Below are 21358 nucleotides of genomic sequence, written 5' to 3' on the forward strand. Positions count from 1 at the left end.
GGTGCACAGTAAACGTTAGTTAAATCTTAAAAAGATACTTGAATGCTGAGTATTATCACTTTGTCTTCCTAGGGCAGCTTCCTCATCATTAACTGTTCCTTCTTTAGAAGAGTATTTGTTGAGCCTTTACCTGTGGGTAAAGCATTTGGGAAAGGGGTTGGGGTAACAAAGATTTATAATATCAGATTCTTGCTGAGACTTAACATTTATAAATTGAATCAGTTAGGCCTGGCATATAAGGGGGTATTTGTGATTTTGCTTTGCTAGAGTCAACCCTTTGCTTTTTTGATAGAAATAACTTCTTGACCCGTTGGTAGAATTAAAAATGCTTGCTTTTCAATTCAGTTAAACTGGGTTTGATTTTTGATATTTGAGACAGTTGCCTATGATATTTCCTTTTATCCCCTCTCCATTTTTTTTAGTAAATAAGATAATATATTTGAAAGTGTTTTGTGAACCACAGAGCTAGTGGTTGCTATCACCACCACCATCATTACTAATAATAACATTAAAAATATTAATGGAATGGGATTCATTTTTACAGGGGTTGGTTTCCTGGATTAATTTCAAGGAGAAGAACTCAGAGGACAATGGGATATTTGCCAGATGACTTGTGTACTAATTGATACCTTTTGTAGTTTTTCTGGAAGGGAGAAGGAAAAGCAGATACCTGACACCCTGAAAACTTGGCCTGGTGCTATGTCTTCATGAAGGGTTACCTATACTATACCTGGTGCTCTGTGGTGGCAAGAAAATTTAACAGGATTTATCATGTTTGACCTTAGAGGCTTATAGTACATTTTACTGGAAGCATCTGTCTACATAGGAAACAACTCATCCCAGTTTATTGGTAAGATCAACCACATTCCTATATTATGGATCTTATAATAAATAACAAAATTATGTTGGTCCAGGATAGTATCTGCCTGGCCTCCCAGTGTAGGAAGATTGAGGAAACAGTGCCTTTGACCAAAATATTTGGTTAGGTGTTATCATTAAAAGCCTTTACAGTCAACTTCTGATGATTGGTGTTCTTAGAGAAGAACATGTGATTTTTATAATCCAAAAGAGCAACTTGTTCAGCAAATTTTGAAAAAACCTCTTACTTTAAAAAATTTCCTTGCCATCCTTTTCTGTCTCTAGGCCTGGCACTCAGTCAATCTTTGTTGAATAAAGGAAGTTAGCTGATACTGATCTTACGGTTTTCTCTGGAACCAGCCCATTAGATGAACTTCTAGAAAGCAGGGATAATGCCTTATTAGTTGATGCATGATGTGTCCCCTCCGCTTAGCAGACTGCCTGGCACTGAGGGGGTCCTTAATAAGTGCTTATTGAATGATTGAGTCAGGAAGTTAAAGTTTTCATAAGGGGAGAGTTGTGTGACCTCGGTGCTGCTGTGCCGATGGTGGCCCTTCCTAAGAGGAAGAAGAAATGTAGCTTTTCTGCAACTAACCATGAATAAATGTGAATGCGAGGAAAGTGATTGCTTTGATGCTTCCAGGCATTTTACATTTTTGGACAAGGAGAAGTAATGTGTTAAAGGTTGGTGCTTTATCTCTTGGTTTTTATGTTTTATTCTGTTCAAAATTTAGTTATTGCTGTGATTTCTTAACGTATGAGAAGTGTATTATAGCTTCAAACTATCAGTAGAAAAGAAAAAATCTCTCCCTATGTCATACATAATTTTATAATTTTATAAAACTTAAATTTTACAGAACTTCAGACCTTAGGGATATAAGGCTAAAAGAATACAGTATTTTCAAATCCAATTTATATTTTTAGTGGTGACGATCAGAACAAAAATGATGATTTGAGCATGTTTTCATGATTTTCTTTATAGATGATTTCCCTTCTCCAATATGGTTTGCTTAAGTGATTAAATTTCCCAGGTACACATTTTTTTCTTTGATATACATCTGTAGAAGTAAGAGATTTATCTGGGTGGCAGGAGGAAAAGACATTTTCATATATCAATCCACAGTGCAGATTACATGGAGAATTGAAAGTTATCAATATATATGAAGTCAAGTGAAGATTTCTGGAATGGGAGTTAACAGATTTATGTTCTATACACAGTTTTCTCGCTAGTTAGCTGTGCGGCTTTGGGCAAGTCACTTAATCTCACTCACCTGGTTCTCAGTGTTCTTATCTGTAACTTGAGGGTATGGAATGAAATGATCTCTGATATCCTAGTTCTAAAGTCCATAATTCTAGAGTGCCAAACAAGGAAAATAGACTGACTTTCTGTACCTTACCACCAGCCTTGTTCCAAATAAGACCTGAATGTGAAATGTTAATTATGTAAATATATTAGAAGTGTATAACTAGGTAGACTAGACTTGTCAGATTGTATTATATGCTTGTAACTAATTTTATGTGCATAAATATGAGGCTTGCTTGCTTTTTTTAAAAAATAAATTTGTTTGTTTGTTTATTTATTTATTTTTGGCTGCATTGGGTCTTTGTTGCTGTGCGCAGGCTTTCTCTAGTTGTGCCGAGCGGGGGCTACTCTTAGTTGCCTTGCGCGGACTTATCGCTGCTGTGGCTTCTCTTGTTGTGGAGCATGGGCTCTAGTCACGTGGGCTTCAGTAGTTGTGGCGCATGGGCTTAGTTGCCCTGTGGCATGTAGGTTCTTCCTGGATCAGGGATCGAACCCGTGTCCCCTTCATTGGCAGATGGATTCTTAACCACTGTGCCACCAGAGGCTTGCTTGCTTTTAAAAGAGAAATTATTATCACAAAAGGTACAACCTATACAAATGAATGAGACCCAAATAATGCTCAGGATACCCTGGGTTGGAGTTTCTGCTTCTTAACTCTAACCTGGAAATAGAAATAGGTGTGTGTTGGCAGGATTGCTGGGGGATGGGGAGGGTGGTGGTGGCTAGAAGACAGTGTGGGTGAATGTGGATAGTAGTTATAAAAGCAAAGTATTAAAGAGTTCTTCAGCTTGTGGACTTTGCATGGCTAGACTGATTTCATTTTGCTATAAATCCCTGGAGAACTGATATGAACCCTGTATTCAAATTCAGAATATGTAGGTCCAAGCTCCTTGCTATCTGGGTATCACTCAAGCTTTGTAAGCTTCTCTCTGTGTATGTGTTTTCCATCAGAAAAGAGGGGTTTAAAAATCTCAAAGGGTATATAATTTTTAAAATTGTTATTAAATGAGGCCATATTTGTGAAAGTGCTTTAAAAACAAAAAATTACAGCGAAAGAGAAGCTATTCTTAGTGAACAGACAGCTGTACAAATGTATTTGTTCATATAGACCTTTATTTTACATGTCTATGGGGTGAATGGTGACATTTGAAACCCGTAAATATTCACCAGCCTATTTTAGGTATAGATGAGCTCTTAGTTAACCACACACATGGACTACCATGAATAATTTAGAACCACAAATATTTGTTGGGCATCTACTATGTGCCAAGCAGTTTGTTAGGCCTGTTTAGAATTTTTAAAAGTATAAAAGAGAGGTGCCAAGCTCAAGGATCTTAATTCTACCTAGAATTATCTTGTCCTCCAGCCTTACACATCCTAAAGACTAAGTTTGAGAAACTTCCCTAACCCATCAAGGTAAACTAGTTGCTCCTAATACCTCTTCCTACCCCACTGGGCACTAAAAGCATGTTTAGATTTCTCACACCAGACTGGAGTGCCTTGAAGGTAGGACTCTGGCTTCTCTTCTTCATTTGTATCCCCAGGCTGTGGTGGATCCGGCTTGGTAAATTTTGAATGAATGACTGTTAGTCAAATTGGCGAGGTAAATTTCCGGAAAGCCAACTAATATGATAAGGCAATATATGATAACAGCAAGTGCCACTGAATTTTTCACATATTGTACCTGTAGGAGTTCAAATGAGGATTAGATATAGCCAGGAAAGATGGAACAGTGGAACTTGCAGGTGGAGAATTAAAAAAAAAAAAAATAGTAATAAAAAGTGTCTTTCTTTGAACTGAATTATATCATTTTATAAAACGCAGATTTCATTTTCTAATTGAGGCTTTTATAAAAATTAGTAGTTGTATGCTGAAGGAAGTTAATTTATCAGAAGGAATTTACAAAGTGAATTAATTTCCTGTGGATAACTAATCTCAGATAGGATAGTAATTGGAATTTTTTTCCCTTCTGCTATTTCTTCCCTTGAATGGAAGTTCTGTAATTGACAGTGAAATGACCAGTAGTTAGGAATCAAGAAGGGGAGAGAAGGTTGTCAGCTACTGAATATTTGAGGGTTGATTCTAGAGAAATAGTGTGTTTTGCTATTAGACTAGCCTCTGTTGATTTGTAGTATTTATTTTTCTCTCATGTCGAAAGTTCAGGGCTTCCCTGGTGGCGCAGTGGTTGAGAGTCCGCCTGCCGATGCAGGGGACACGGGTTCGTGCCCCGGTCCGGGAAGTTCCCACATGCCGCGGAGCGGCTAGGCCCATGAGCATGGCACTGAGCCTGCGTGTCCGGAGCCTGTGCTCCGTAAGGGGAGAGGCCACAACAGTGAGAGGCCCGCATACTGCAAAAAAAAAAAAAAAGTTCAGTAATGAGAATATTTTTTTAAATAAATTTATGTATTTATATATTTTTTATTTTTGGCTGCATTGGGTCTTCATTGCTGTGCGGGCTTTCTCTAGTTGTGGCAAGCAGGGGCTACTCTTTGTTGTGGTGCACGGGCTTTACTTTGTGGTGGCTTCTCTTGTTGAGGAGCACGGGCTCTAGGTGCACAGGCTTCAGTAGTTGTGGCATGTGGGCTCAGTAGTTGTGGCTTGTGGGCTCTAGAGCACAGGCTCAGTAGTTATGGCACACCAGCTTAGTTGCTCTGCAGCATGTGGGATCTTCCTGGACCAGGCTTGAACCCATGTCCCCTGCACTGGCAGGAGGATTCTTAACCACTGTGCCACCAGGTAAGTCCTATTTTTAAGGGCTCAGTAGAACTTCTGTTTTTACAGGCTATTCTTTTTTTTTTTTTTTTTTTTGTGGTACGCGGGCCTCTCACTGCTGTGGCCTCTCTGGTTGCGGAGCACAGGCTCCGGACGCGCAGGTTCAGCGGCCATGGCTCATGGGGCCCAGCTGCTCCGCGGCATGTGGGATCTTCCTGGACCGGGGCAGGAACCCGTGTACCCTGCATCAGCAGGCGGACTCTCAACCACTGCGCCACCAGGGAAGCCCTACAGGCTATTCTTTTAAAAGTTGAACTTACTGAGAATCAAACCTTGGGCTATCCTTGACCTTAGCTGAAAGGAAAAAGAAAAAATTCATTGTGTGTGGCAAATAGACATACTGGTCTGGATCTAAAAAAAAATAAACATTAACATGGTTTCTGTTTCTATTCAAGTTACTCTTGTGCCAATATTATAATAATAGACTTTCTCTGTGACTGTCTCTGCCCTTATTTTTCCAAAGGTCACTTCCATTGTACAAGCCTTCCAAATTATTAAATTTCCCAAATAACTGTAATCCAGGGAGCCTTTTATCAGTAGCACTGAAAAGACAAATACCAGTTCATAAGGAGTTCTCTGTGAACTTCTGTCTCATTTGTATATTAACATTTGGCTATTTATGGGATTTGTCTCTTAGAAATTTATTTTGCTGTTTGTAGCCCGATAAAAACTAGAAACTTTTGAAAAGAAATAGTTAAATCTTGTTCTGACTCATACACATACCAGTTGTAGTGATAAAGTCCAGGGGCCAATTCTTGAGTCCTTACTGGTGTGTATACACAATAACATTGTTTTGGGAGTGGTAAATTATATGATCGGGTTAAGTTTTTTTCTCTTGAGTTTGTTTTTGGGGGAGAAAATAGACATTCCCCAAGTCTACACTGTAGTGGAGGTAGAAAACATCTCAGAATTGTGCAGGGTGAATAGGATTATTCCTTCCAATAATCCAAAAATAGACATTGTGCATGAGATTAGGTGAATATTATAGAGTCTTTGAATCTGGAATGAGGAGAGTAGTAAGGTGGGGAGATAGGGCTGGTAGATTAAGGCATTAGAATTTCGGTCAATATGTGTGAAATTGCTGTTCCTGGAGATTTGGGGATGAAGGAGCTATTTAGCTATGTCTGTACCTCTAGGAGAGGACAGACATTTTTCTTTTGCTCTTTTTTTTGAGGGACCATCCGGTAGAAGATGCAACTAAGGGAGTTCCCTTTACGACGTTTTCTTGAGGACTTGAGGAGTTGAAAGACACTGGAATGGGAGTGATAGAGCATGTACAATGTGTATGTGTTAAGACTGTGCCTTGGAAACAGTTGTAGGACTGGAGGGTTTGTTTGGAGAAGTAGGGGGAGCTTCTGAAGGAGAGATACAGAGGCTGTGTTGGGCACACAGTGGAGTGAGGCAGAGCGCGTGGGAGGGAATTAGGCAAGAAAGCAAATGACATTTTTTGAGGACTTACTGTGTGCTAGGCACTGCCCTAAAGGCTTTTCATATCTTAAGTTATTTAATCCTAACAAGAGGTCTGAAGTGTAGGTATTTCCCCCAATTTAACATGAAGGAACAGAGGCACAAAACAGTCATATTACTTACCCATGATTGCACCACCGTTAGTAGTAGATCAGGGATTTGAACCTAGATCTGTCTGAATCCAGAGCCTATTCTCTCTCTCCAGGTGGAGTTGAAAGGAGTTGAAGCAGTGAGGGTGGACTTTCACATGGTGGACTGCCTGTGTTTCCTCAGTCCTCCTCCCTGGACTAAGTGTGATTTAGTGCAAGTGTCTGGTCTTGGGAGTCAGATTGGCTGGACTCATAAAGATTCTGGTTCTACCACTTTTTAAAACTGTATAACCTTGGGTAGATTATCTAACCTTTGTGAGCTTTAACATCTCCATCTATAATATGGAGTTAACAATACAGACAAACCTCTAAGAGTTGTTTGGAAGTTTAAATGAAAAACAATGTCTAAAACTGTAACACATATTACTTCTTTTCCTTCTTTTCTTCCATTTAGACCCATCTTATTATCTCTGGGTTATAACATTTAGTGATATATAGGTCTCTTTAGTATGGAACTCGGTCAATTCTTTTTTTTCTAAGAAGGTTATATTCTGTTTCTTTCACTTGGAAGGATGTATATTAACTAAAAACAATCTGCCAAGACAGTCTTTCATCTCTCCCGCCCACCTAGTCAAGAATTGTGTGAAAGTCTAAGGGTTTCTGTCCCTCCTCTTTCTCCCTGTCTGGATTCCTTGGGACTGACATCATAGACGTGGAGGAGTTGCTGACCTTTGAAAATTCTTGACAGTCTTGAATGTTGTGGTTTTCCAGTGAGTTTGGGGAGGAGTTGGAGAGTACTCAGACACAGCTGTAATGCATCACTGGGACCAGGAGAGTGGGTATAGTGTGAGAATGTGGACACTTTGGGGAATGTTGTAGATGGGAGAATGTAGGGTCAGTAGTTTCTCACGCATTTTAACATAGCTGTATTATCTACAGTCGGTATTTAATTTTAAGTCACTTTTCTCTGTTACTAAGTAGTTGGGCACTCAGATCATGCAGACTGGTTTTAATATTAGTCTGAGCTAAATGTTTAGGGAGAGAAATCTGTTGCAAATAAGATCATATTACAATCTTAAGCAAATGTATTTGAGATGAGCAGCGTTTACAACACTGTAAACACTTTGAGATGACTTGCCTGTTTACAACACCGATTATCTGATTATCGACAATACTGTTTTGTGTGTGTGTGTGTAGTGGGATACTGTACAAGTAGAATTCAGTTCATCTGAACAAAAACTGAGTACCTCCCAGGTGCTTGGAAGCTAGGAATACAGGATGAACAAGACAAGATTCCTGCCCTCAAATTGCTCATGGTTTAGTGGGGAGAGAGACATGTAAATAAATACAAATACTGTGCAGTGTGATAAAGAATATGATAGAGGTAGAGTACAAGATGTAACACCAAGGAGGAAGCAGGCACTTTAACTTGAGAAGCCAGGGAAGGTGTTGCAGATGAGGTAGTACTTAAGTTAGCCTTAAAGAAGAGATAAGAATTCACCTGCTAGGCCAGGAGTTGTTCCAGGCAGAGGGAACAACATTCACAAAGGAACTGAAATGTGAATCACGTAGTATATGCTTGGGGAACTACCAGTACAAGGAGGGGAATGATGGGAGGTAGATAAGGCTGGAGGGTTAGGTAGAGCTAGATCATGAAGGGCCTCGTTTGTCATGTATAGGAATTTGGATATTAAGCTTTAGTCACTGAGGATCCAATAAAGAATTCAGAGCAGTGGGATATAATACTATCATATTTGTATTTTAGATTGATCAGCCTCTACAAGCAACCATTGTGAAAAGTGGCTGGAGAGAGGAAGAGGGAGAAATTAGGAAGCTACTTACTGGGGTCCAGGTTATGAACATCTGAAGGTGTTGGATGGATTTGAGAATTTTTTAAGGTTAAAATTAGTAAACCATAGTAAAGGACTATTTGTGAGCGAGGATAAGGCACAAGAGAAATCCAGGGTGGTTCCCAGGCTTGTGACCTGAGTGATAGGAGGGATGGTGGTACCACTTGCTAGAATAGGCAATACCAGAAGAAGAATAGCTTGAAAGGGTGGGGGACAGAGATAGAGAATGGGCTCATTTTTTTAATGTGCTGAGCTTGAAGTGCCTGTGGGATTCCTGGGTGAGTTGAAAGAGTTGGGGACTGTGAATGCATTTTTTTAAATGAATGAATGAATGAATGAATTTTTGGCTGCGTTGAGTCTTCCTTGCTGCACACGGCCTTTCTCTAGTTGCGTTGAGTGGGGGCTACTCTTCGTTGCGGTGTGTGGGCTTCTCATTGTGGTGGCTTCTCTTGTTGTGGAGCATGGGCTCTAGGCGCACGGGCTTCAGTAGTTGCAGCACGCGGACTCAGTAGTTGTGGCTTGTGGGCTCTAGAGTGTGGGCTCAGTATTTGTGGCTCATGGGCTTTAGAGTGCAGGCTCAGTAGTTGTGGCACATGGGCTTAGTTGCTCCACGGCATGTGGGATCTTCCTGGACCAGGGCTTGAGCACCACTGCACCACCAGGGAAGTCCCTACAAAGAGATACTTTGGATAAGCAGTAAGGAGGATGGTGATGATCTTATCTATAAGACAGTGGTGCCGTTGTCTTTCTATAGAAGCCCATTTTAATAGGTCGAGGACTGACCATAAGATGAGAAAGTAGCATCAGTGACTGTAGTCTAATTTAAGGAGTTTTGCAGGGAAGAAGAGAATAGCAGCCAGCAGGTAGGGCAGAGGAGGAAGCCTGAAGGAACTCCTTTTGCTTCGTTTCATTATTTTTTCTGTGAAGTCAGAGGGAAGGTCATCTACCAGGAGTAAGGGAGGTAATAAGGTTTTGGTGGGAGGCTCAGGGAGAATGGCAAAGGTGTGGGGTAGTAGCTGAGAAGACTGGTTAGGTACCAAAGTCAAGCAAAAGACTGCAGTGTTTCACTGAAAGGAATGAGATGGAACGCCATATATCTGTAGTCACTTTACTCTGTAGTATTATGTGATCTTGTCTTGTGCAGTAGCCCTATTTAGTAGCAGAGAAGTTGAATGTAGGGTCCATCCAGGTTGGGCCAATGAAATGGAAGGATAAGGATAGGTTTCTACAGGAAAATAAAGTCATCACTCATTGTGTTTATGTTCAGGTAGGTAAGAAGGAACAAAGTGGAATCTATCTGTTTTTCTCAGTCTTCTCCGCTCTCATCCTAGTCTAGCTCACCATCATCTCTTTTCCAGCAGTTTTCTAAACAAGTCTCCCTAAATCCACTTGTGTTCCCTACAAACTATTCCCACTGCCACCAGGATGATCTTTTAATGATTTAAATCTGATCATGTCCTATCCCTGCCTACAACCCTTCAAAGCCTTCTCATTACTTTTAGGATAAAATCTCAATCTTCATTAGGGTCCACTAGGCCCTTTTTTTTTTTTTTTTTTTTTTTCCGGTACGCGGGCCTCTCACCGTTGTGGCCTCTCCCACTGTGGAGCACAGGCTCCGGACGTGCAGGCTCAGCGGCCATGGCTCACGGACCCAGCCGCTCCGCGGCATGTGGGATCTTCCCGGACCGGGGCACGAACCTGCGTCCCGTGCATCGGCAGGCGGACTCTCAACCACTGCGCCACCAGGGAAGCCCTAGGCCCTTTCTTCATCCTCATTTTGCACCATTTTCACTTCTGTGTTCCTCCTTGCCACAGAACATTGATATGTGTTTCCTCTGCTAAGAGCATTCTTTCTTTCTTAGTTTGTCTCCAATGCCTACTCGTTCGTCAGTCCTTAGGTGTAATGTCACTTTCTTGGGAAAGCTTTTCCTGACTCCCTATAGGCTATAACACCCCTCCCCCCAATATTTTTCCCTATTATAATTGTGAAATTTTGTGGGTTTTTTCCTCCATACTGGAAGCTTTGTGAGGATAGAGATTATGTCTAGTTCATGGTTGTGTTCCTAGTCCTGACCGTAGTGCCTGACACAGAGTAGGCACTCCATGAATTTTTGTTGAATTAATGAATAAGGTGGTTAAGGAATTGGATGTCTTAGTCTGAGGTGAGGATGTCTTGAGGTGAGGTAGCAGGTTTAGTAGTAAGGGAAAGCTGGAGGGAGATGAGGTTGTAGACAGAGTAAGATGTTAGGAGTTGAAGATTTAGAGGTGGAATGGTTTCAGGGCATGGCAGGGTCCAGGACTGAGTTGTTGAAGTGGAGATGGAGGTCTTTGCATTTGATGAGGTTATGAAACTCTAAGGCAGAAATGTTGGATGGATTATGCAGGTGGGTGTTGAAATTGCTCAGGAAGGTGGTAGGCTTTGAACTGAGGAAAATATAAGGCAGGTGTCTAAGTCATTAATAAACACTGAGAGATAGGCACAGCCCTTTCCTATGGTGAAAGAATTGAATGGATAAGAATCAGTGCAGTTCTGGGAATCAGTAATGACTTAGTCCCTAGGGAAGCAGCATGGTACAGTAGAGAGAGCATGTGTTCAAAATATCTGGGTTCAGACTTTGGGTAACCCACCTGACTTTTCAAACCTTATACCTTTCTCTACTTGTAAACTGGGAATAATAAGCCTGCTCTAGGGGTTTTGTTGTTAATGAATAAGATAGTGTTTTTGAAAGTGCTTACTTAATATTAACTTGTTAGTTTTTATTCTTGATTGCTGTCATCACTTCAAGAGGGCATGAAAGTGTGGAAGTAGGGATGAGAGGCAAAGATAGCAGCAGAAGTGAATTTTGAACAAGGTACATGACTTCATTTATTCCACTTGTTGAGTTTGTACTGTAGGGTCAGCATAAACATTTATGAATGAATACAGGTAAAAGCAAGTATTGATATAAGGAAGAATTTTGTAAAAGAAAAAAAAAGGCACTGGCTGGCTTATGATAACATTGCAGTGTTGACCTACAACACATTTTTATGGAAAGAAATGCTTTATCTGTTCCTTTTCCATGAAAATTCCATCATTCCTGGGAGTAGATTTTATTGTTCTAGAGAAGAGATCAAGGACCATTATGTGAGAGAGAGAGGGGGCTGGTGATTTAGTTTAAAAAAGCATTTTCTAACAATTAGAGCTGTCCAACAATAAAATGGACATTGTGGCAAAGAAATGAGTCTCCATCAGAGCTTGTATTCATGTGGAGACTGGATGATTTATCTGTCAGAGATGCAATAGAAGGATTCTTGCATTGGGGCAGACATTGGTTTAAATAATTGCTAAAGTCCCACCAATTGGAAGGTTGGAGGATTTTGACTCCATTTTAGATTTGTCTAAACACCATTCAATCAACAAATATTTGAGTACCTCTTCTGTTTCATTTTGAAAGCCAGTGTTTTGTTTTCTTTTTTTTCCTTCCTGTGTGCTGAGTCAAGGACTATGAGTCTTAGTCATTGCCTTGGATATTCCCATTTGGAATTTAAGAAGCTCAAGCCAGGTGTTGGTGGTGATGTAACAAAAGCTGCAGTCCTCACCTGTTGGGTGGGCTTAGGGTGGAGTCCATGGCATGCACCTGGAGACATCAAATATAAGAATGGGCTGCCAAGAAGTTTGGTTTAGTGCTTCGAATTTTTGAGCAAGTCATTCTAGATAATGTTGGACCTTGAAATTATTTATTTATTTATTTTTCAGATGACTTACTCAGAATTAATTCTTTTTTTTTTTTGGAAATTATTTTTTAAAAATATTATTTTAAAACTTTTTTTTTTTTTTTTTTTTTTCTGTATGCGGGCCTCTCACTGCTGTGGCCTCTCCCGCTGCGGAGCACAGGCTCCGGACGCTCAGGCTCAGTGGCCATGGCTCACGGGCCCAGCCGCTCCGTGGCATGTGGGATCCTCCCGGACTGGGGCACGAACCCACGTCCCCTGCATCAGCAGGCGGACTCTCAGCCACTGCGCCACCAGGGAAGCCCTAAAAATATTTTTTTAAAAGAATATCCTACTACGTTGGCATATGAGGTCTACGATGCCATGACATCGATGGTATTCATTGGCTTCTCTCACTCAAAAGCCTCTGGCTGGCTGGGAAATTGCCTATAAGCCTGTGGCTTAATCAACTCCTCTCTTCTGCTGAGTACCTTTTTGTTGATTGTTATTTGTGTACTTACTGTATATTTCCCACATCCTTTCAGTAAGTTATTAGAGTGGCTTTACCAAGTTCCTTTGCATGTTTTTTTAAGAGAGAAGGTTGAAATTCATTTTGCAGCTGTGCTCTTGGTTTTAGATTATTCATGTGTTTAAGTTATTTGGGCTGCTACCATGCCCTGTGACCTAAGACAGTGACTAAAATGGGCTTGAAGAAGGAATTCTTGTCTGTATTAGAGGAAAGGGAAACCACTCATTCATCTGTGAATTTTGAAGGAATTTAATTGTTAAGTATTTTATCTGAGGAACTAAGTTGTTTAAAAACAACAACATTTTGAATTTGAGGTATCTCAGGCCAAAAGTTCTTTATGTAATGGTAGTCTTTTCTGACAGTTGTGATATTAAAATGGAAGTAAATTAGACATTGATAATATGCAGACCAAAAGAGAATGTAAGGATCATGGTTTCTGAGGCTGTAGTGAACTAAAGAAGTTCATTTTTTAAACCTGGGAAGAATCTTAGAAGTCATCGAATCCAAGTCTAGGATATACAAGAAGCAACTGACACCCTGTAAGTAATTTGACCAAAGTCACCCAGCTAATATATATAAGTGTAGGTAGAACTCTTCTGATACGAGGGTGGTGGAAGTGTCAGTATGTTGATGTCTCTTTAGAAAGGAGAGTTTGTAAAACTTTGAGAGATGGATTGGGACTGGGACAGACCATTAGAAATAGTGGGGTGATGTGAAAGATGAAGTACCCTTGAATTTCTCTTCTTTTTATGTTTTTTTTTAAAATTTATTTTTGTTTTTATTTATTTATTTTGGGCTGTGTTGGGTTTTCATTGCTGGGTGCGGGCTCTGTCTAGTTGTGGTGAGCGGGGGCTACTCCTCGTTGTGGTGCACGGGCTTCTCACGGCGGTGGCTTCTCTTGTTGTGGAGCATGGGCTTTAGGCGCGCATGCTTCAGTAGTTGCAGCTTGCAGGCTCAGTAGTTGTGGCTTGCGGGCTCTAGAGTGAAGGCTCAGTAGTTGTGGTGCACAGGCTTAGTTGCTTGGCGGCATGTGGGAACTTCCCGGACCAGGGATTGAACCCGTGTCCCCTGCATTGGCAGGCGCATTCTTAACCACAGTGCCACCAGGGAAGTCCCACTCTCACATTTCTGATCTTCTGAATTAAGCCTCAAATTGATTGGTTTGGTGGTGGCTGATGTGGAGGTTCAGTTAGTCATTTAATCATTTATTCATCAGGCGTTTATTGACTGTCGACAGTAATGTAGATGCTGTGCTAGATGTTGCGGCACGAATAGGAATTAAACATGTCCCTCTGCTCCTGGACCTCTTGTACTCATGGAACAGTACAAGAAGGAATACTTTATATTTTGCCATCTCTCTCCAAAAAAAAAAAAATTTTTACATGAAGTTATTAAGTTAATGGCCTACTGGTTTTATAACCCACAAATCACTGCTTTTTATTTGCCTTACTATTTCTAAGGAATTTAGATAATTAGGATCTGATCACACTACTAAAGAATCTGTGTCTTGGGGTCAGGGGAGGTGTGATGAAAAAGTACCTGAGAATCACCCTTAGAGTTTAGGTTGTTTAGAAGGAGATGCTTCTGAAGAGACAGTCATCTGAGCCACTCTGTTGCCTTTGAGAACTCTACTTTTGGCATTCCGCCAAAGCAGGGGACTGGTGGGTTTGGTGGGGCAGGTATGTGCCTGGTGACTTTACCAACAAGTCCTCTTTTACAGAGAACTGTAAACCTGTCTGAAGTGGCAGATTTTGGTGAGAAGTTGTTTTTCACTCGGTTATTGCTCCCTCCGCTGGGACTGCTAACTTCAGAGGAATGTGGATTGGTGCCAGGCCGACAGGTCAGGGACATAGTTTCTGCCAAAGTCAAGTCTGAAAGAAGCGATCTTTTTCAGGTGAACTTACTTGGTGGTCATTTGTCCTGAGTGGAGAAAGGCATGTTTCCTGGGTTCATGAAGTTAGTGGACAAAGATTGACGTTTGTTATGAACCTTTGGGATCTCCACTCTGCTTTGCATAATCGCAGATTGTTTTATTTTGAGTATTCTTATTTTAAAAATTTTTTTTGGCCGCGCTGCTCGGCTTGTGGGATCTTAGTTCCCCAACCAGGCATCGAACCCATGCCCCCTGCAGTGGAAGCACAGCGTCCTAACCATTGGACCGCCAGGGAAGTCCCTATTTTGATTAAGTTTAGATATCAGTTTGCTCCTCCCATTTCCTCAGCTAGCATCAGAGTACTAGTCAACTCTAAAGTTACTCAGTGTATAGTATTCATTCATTCAGTAAAATGTTTGCTGAGAGCCGTGTGCCAAGCACTGTGCCAAGGGATACATGCTGGGGATACATTAGTGGACAAAACACACAAGCTCTGTACTTTCAAGAAACTTTTACGTTGGAGGAGGAGGCTAGACAGCAACCAACTAAAATAATTTCAGGGTATATCAAGTGCCAAGAAGGAAATAAACAGACGCTATGTAAGAGAATAATGCAGGGGGGGAATTCTTCAGGGTGGTAGTCTGCTGCTTCCTTCCATTAGTTTGGATAAGCAAACTGATGGCTAGAAATGTAATACTCTAGAAAGGTAGAGGAAGAGCATTATTTGGAGTGGTATTATGGTTTTGTGGTTAATGTAGTAGTTAAGAAATTAATATAGGTGAAGTGGGTGAACTGTATGTAATGGATGGTAACTAGACTTGTGATGGTGATCACTGTAGTGTTTATAGATGTTGAACTGTAATGCTAGACACCTGAAACTTATATAATAAAAGGAAAAAAAACTAATGTTAATGAGAAATTAGGAAACTAAATGTTACTCTTTATAATAAATTCTACTGAAATGAATGAGCTAGGATAGTTAGTTTCCCCATTTGGTTAGGAAGCTGCTGAAATTGGGCTATGATCATCCCGTTCCAGTGTAATTTGGGCCTTATGTGTTTATTTCCTCCTCAGGTGGAGGCCTGAATTTTGATCTATGTCCTCCCTACATCAGCTGCCTGAAAGTACTTAATGATCACATGACCCTGGACATGGATGCTGTCCTGTCAGATTTTGTCCGTTCCACAGGAGCAGAGCCAGGGTTGGCCCGAGATCTCCTGGAAGGTAAGGAGTCTTTGGGGGAGAATGAGAAGAGAGAAAATAAGATGTGATATTTATTGTTAGGATGATTTGGAACATTTAAGGTGAACAGAAAGACACTTTGTGTATGGTAGGCCTTACATTTAAGTTACTTCTAATAATCTACTTTGTGTATTACCCACCATAATTTTAAAATGCAAAATTCCCTTTTCACCTTGAATTTTTGGGTAGCTTTCTCCACTGTCAATTTAAGCTCAGGTAATGCAAGTGAAATTTGATATTAGTCCACTAATAATTAATCCACTAAAACCATAATTTTAGATCTGTAAGACTTCTTTTTTATGTATAAATGATTAGATTTTCATATTTGGGATCATTCATGTTTTTTGTCTTTCCTTCCCTAACTTGTATGGGTCATTCTATATAGAGTGGATTAATTTAATGTTTTCATTTAGCTGCTTTTGTTTACTTATATCTGTATGTATACGTAAGTGTGAATGTTCTAGATTTTAAGGTCCTTTAAGGCTTGGCCTCATGTCAGTAGGATTCTTTGTTTGGAGTCATAGTTAACAGATGCTTTTTGGTGAAAATATATAATGACGCAAATAGGTGAGCCTGTGGGGGAAGGAGCAAGTTCTTAGCACACATAGGTAATTTTCTAGGTTGTCAGCCCTTAGTAAGGTGTGGCAATATGACATTTACTTAGGCACCTGTGAGAATAAGGTTGGTTTGGAAACGGAAGATCAGGGTTTAAATTCTAGTTTGATAATTCAGTATGGCTTTGCCCTTAACTTGTATTTTCAGTTTCATCTCCTACTACCTTCTCCCACAGTTCCTGTGCTCCAGCCAGGCCTGACCTGTTTCCTTTCCCTGATCATATTAAGTTGTCTCCTAAGTCTGCAGTGTCCTTTCCTCCATTATTCTCTTGAAATTTTCCTCATCCTTCCGGATTCAGCTCAAATGCCTTCTCTTCCTCTTGTAACATGTGTTGAACACTTCTATGTGTTCAATATGTGTGAGGCACTTGAAATATATTACTTTATTCTCACAACCATTCTGCAAAATAGGTTTTATTATCCCAGTATTACAGCTTAAAAACTGAGGTCCAAGAAGTTAAGTAGGATTTGAACCTAGGCCATCTGGTTTCAGAGTCTGGCTTTTAACAAGTGTGTTACAAGTTAATGCTTGCATGTCGTCTCTCTTTCTCTCACACACACCCATGTGCACACACACTCATACTATGAAAGAAAAGTTGAGGGTGCTGTGGAAGTTTAAGAGAGAAACCTAATTTGGATATAGAGTTCAGAAAGGCTTTTTCTGAAGAAGTGACATGTGAACTGAACACAGAAGGATGCACAGGAGTAGCAAGACAAAGGGATGTAGCACAGAGTGTTTATGTAAAAAAAAGTAGCTTATACAAGGACCCTGAGGTGGGAGAGAGTTTGGCACTGCTAGTGAGCGAGGTAGGAAGAGTAGTACAAGAAAGAGTGGGAGGAAGCTGGTTAGATAAGCAGGAAGCAGAATATGGGGGGCCTTTGTAGGCCGTGGTAAGGGTTGTGCATTTCAGTGTATGTTCGGTGGGAAGCTGGTGAAGGATTTTAATCAGGGGAGAGAAATGATTGGGTTTGAGTTTCTGAACAGTGTACTGATAAAAGATATGGAACCGATTGGAAGGTGGCCAGAGATGAAGTGGTAAAATCAGTTAAGAATGTTGCCATAGTTCAGGTGAGAGGTGATGGTGACTTGGACTACAGTGGTAACAGCAGAGTGAGAAGTGGGTAGATTTAAGGTATAATTTAGAAAGGGAACCAAAGGATCTGATCCTCATTTTCTGTCTCTATCTTTCTGTCTCTTGCTTTTTCCTTTGAAAGTTAACCCTGGTTGTAGTGTAAAGAACAAATTATAGAGGGGAGGGGACTAAGAGTAGAGAGACTAGGGAGCCCCCTCCCAAAAGACCAGGTGAAAATATGAGGACCTGAATTGGGGTAGTGACAATAAAAATGGACAAGAAAGAATAGATTTGAGAAATGTCTCAAGGGTACAAACCACCTTGAGAACTGAGTAGATAGTGAGGGAAGAGAAGGAGTGGGGTCTGAGGAATGGTGAAGAGCTGAAATGACTGTAGTTTCTGGCCTGGAGGGGTTGTGATGCCATTACTGATTTAGGGACTATAGAAGAAGGAGAAGAAGCAGGCTTTAGGAGGGAAGATGATGGACGTTCAGTTTTAGACATGTTGACTGTTAGGAGGACCTGATTTTAAGGACTTTAGCAGACAGTTGGAGATAACTATCCAGTGCTCAAGACAAATCATTTATTCATTCATTGGTTCAGAACAAAAGTCCTCCATTCTTTAACAAATATTTATTGAGTACCTATTATGTACTAGGTTCTAGATGCTTGAACAAAACAAAACAAGCAAAAATCTCTGCCCTTACATTCTAGCCTGAGAGATAGTCAATAAACAATAAACATTATAACCAAGTAAGTTGTAAAGTACATAGTATAAGGTGTTAGGTGCTGTGGAAAATGGTAAGGGGAATGATGAGGTAGGTTGTGATTTTTAGTTGGGTAGTCAGGGTAGGCCTTATTAAGAGTGTGACATTTGAGCAAATATCTGAAGGAGATGAGGAATTGTGTAGATATATTGGAGAAGGAGCCTTCTAGGCAGTGGGAATAGTTGGTGGAAAGGCTGTAGGTGGGAGCAGTCTTAGCACATTTCTGGGAACAGCAAAGAGGCCAGTATGACTGACGCAGAGTGTAGAGTGAGCAAAGGGAGTTGGAGCAAGTGGTGAATCTAATGGCTCAGAAATAAATTCATCTGGCATGGATGATTAATACAGCTTAACTGGAGAATTATAATTATAACAAGAAGCATAACAGCAATGGCAGTAAATACATATATAACACTTTCTGTGTGCCAAGCACTGTTTTAAGTGCTTTCAGTTAATTTAATCTTCTTAACAATCCTATGTGGTATCACCTCCACTTTCATAGCCAGGGAAGTTGAAGCACAGAGGAAAGGTTAGAAAAGCAAGCTAGGTCATAGAAAGCCTTGAACGTCAGACAAAGGAGGCTAAACTTTATCCTGTAGGTAGTGGTAAGCCACTAAAAATTTGATTATGGAACTGAAATGATCAGAATTGTGCTGTAGAAAGATTAATCTCATGGGATCCTTTAGAGTAGATTGGAGGTGGGACACTAGGTGATATAGGAATTGAATTAAGGTGGTGACAAATGGAATAGAACAGAAAGAAGTGTGAACAATTATGCAATATGTTATTTATTGACTAATTTAACTGGAGAAAGCAACTGAAAAATCTGCTGTGACAAATCTATCCTTCGGGTGTTTTCTTCAGCAGAGTAGTGATTCTTAAATTTGACGGGAATTAACAAATTCCCTTTGATAACCTGATGGCAGCTATCAGCTCTTTCTTTAGAACACACATACCTATAACTTTGTATACAGTCTCAGGTGGTTAGGACACCCCAGAGCACATCTAGGCTCAGAACTCTCTGGATCTCAGAATTAGGAGACCTGGGCTTGAGTCCAGCTGAGGCCCTGGTGTGAACTACCCGTGACTTTGGGCAAGTAACTCTACTTCTTTAGGCTTCATTTCCTTTATCTGTAAAATGAGGTTACTAGGTCTCCAAGGGCCCTTTCAGTTCAGAGAAACAAATTCTGTATGCACACAGGGCTTTCTTAGGAAATAGACAATAAGTAAATAAAGAAGTTGTGGTATTCCAGATCGAAGTGTTATGAAGGAAATTAAAGTAGGGGAAGGAAAAGGAGAATGACTGAGGTACGCATGAGTATATGCTCGCTGGTTTTGATAAGATGCTTAGAATGATGGTTCTGTATCTTTCCTCAATTTTTCTATACTCTCAGCTCCCAATTCACTTTTTGCTTTGTGTCCTGACAGGAAAGAATTGGGATGTGAGCGCCGCCCTCAGTGATTTTGAACAGCTACGTCAGGTCCATGCTGGGAACCTGCCCCCACCCTTTAGTGAGGGGAGTGGTGGCTCCAGGACCCCTGAGAAAGGGTTTTCTGATAGAGAGTCTACTCGCCCTCCCCGACCCACCCTACAGCGGCAAGATGACATCGTTCAAGGTATTGGGGTGCTGAGGGCTGTTTCCATATGCGGAGTAGAAAGAAAGGGAGGCAGCTGCTGACCAGTCAGAGAATTTAGTGATCCTTTAGAGATGATTCCATTCCTCCCCCACCTCCCCAACCAAATGATCGGAGGTGACAGTCTGTCCAGATGCTGGAACCCCTCACTTTCTGCATCTTGAGTGCCATCCTGTATAAATGCCATCTTCAAAGAGATAGAGGAAGAAGAATAACGATCTAATTGTTGAGATAAGGTACACATAAAGATAGATTTCAAAGGATCACTATCATCTACCCCTTTGGAGGATATTTTGTTAATATTTATTAGTATCTGTCAAAATTTTTAAATGCACGTATACTCTATCTCAGCAATTTTGTTTCTAGGAATTTATCATATATGTGTTGTGTGTGTGTGTGTCTGTGTGTGGTGTGTATCCTTTTAAATAAATACATACTTACCTAATTCATAAATAGACACAAAGACATGTAGTGTAAAGCTTAAAAGTTAAAGCTTGAAAACAACTTTTAATTATCCATTAATAGAGGAGTGGTTAAATAAATTGTAATCATCCATATTATGGAATACCTGGCAGCCATTAGAAAGAATTAAGTAGAACTTGATGTGCTATTTTGGAAAAATCTCTAAAATCTATTGAGAAAGGTAAGATGCAGAACAATATATATAGCATGTTCCTGTTTATGTTTTTAAAAATTGTTATAAAAGTTATTTGTGCTTCTATGTGCATAAAAAATTCTAGGAATTCCCTGGTGGTTCAGTGGTTAGGACTGCGTGCTTCCACTGCAGGGAGGCACGGGTTCAATCGCTGGTTGGGGAATTAAGATCCCACATACCACACCGCAGGGCATGGCAAAAAAATTCTAGAAGGATACAAAACATCGCCTCTGGGGAAGGGATCAGGAATTTTGAATGAGAGGGACATTTCTTTGTAACACTTCAAACCTTTTGGTAGTATTTTGATTTTTTACCATGGGCATGTGGTACTTTTAAAATACCTTTAAAAAGAGTTTAAAAAATAACACTATAAAATAACTTTAGACTAACTACTTACTTTATGCATCATCCCTGGCAGATATTGGATTAAGACCTGATACCCAATATAATTTTTAGCTCTTTCTGATAGTCATTATATAACTCAAGCCATGCAAATGAATTTCAATACTATACTGAGCAAATTATGATCACACTGGAATATCTGCTGGAGAATTATAAGTGCCATGTATTCAAAACAAATGAAATAATTTGGGGCACTATCTATATTACCGCCTTCCTCTGTAGTATGTTAAGTAAGAATTGACTGTACCTATAAATTTCTGATAAATATGAGCTTCAAGAATAGTTGTAGTAAATAACGTAAATAAATGTTATTGATGGTAGGTAAGAAAGTTCCTGAATATGTAAGATTTGTCATTAATTTTCTATAATGGAAATCCTTTTCTACATTCTCCAAGGCCCTGAAAATTATCAGAGAGATTATTTGACTCAGTGTAGCCAAATGAAATTCCATTTCCCTTATTCCCTCTTCCTCCCACCAAACAATGACTAAGTTGCCAAATGAAGGGTCCCTATTATGTTGGGAAATGGAAGTGGAAGAAGACA

General features: G+C 40.3%; 1 protein-coding gene across 2 annotated transcripts in view; it reads left to right on the forward strand.

The window, feature by feature from the left end:
• Nucleotides 1–21358, forward strand: part of OTUD7B (OTU deubiquitinase 7B) — a 53847-nt gene that overhangs the window by 15089 nt on the left and 17400 nt on the right. Inside the window, exons 2-4 of one of the 2 annotated variants that reach the window (XM_033415579.2) lie at nucleotides 639–850; nucleotides 15506–15655; nucleotides 19552–19740. In XM_033415579.2, the coding sequence (XP_033271470.1) occupies nucleotides 15571–15655; nucleotides 19552–19740 (274 nt within the window). In that variant the 5' untranslated portion in view covers nucleotides 639–850; nucleotides 15506–15570. The remainder of the gene's footprint in view (nucleotides 1–638; nucleotides 851–15505; nucleotides 15656–19551; nucleotides 19741–21358) is intronic. The other variant, XM_004285131.3, reaches the window with a different exon arrangement.

The sequence above is a fragment of the Orcinus orca genome, chromosome 1, assembly GCF_937001465.1.
Source record: "Orcinus orca chromosome 1, mOrcOrc1.1, whole genome shotgun sequence".
NCBI lineage: Eukaryota > Metazoa > Chordata > Mammalia > Artiodactyla > Delphinidae > Orcinus > Orcinus orca.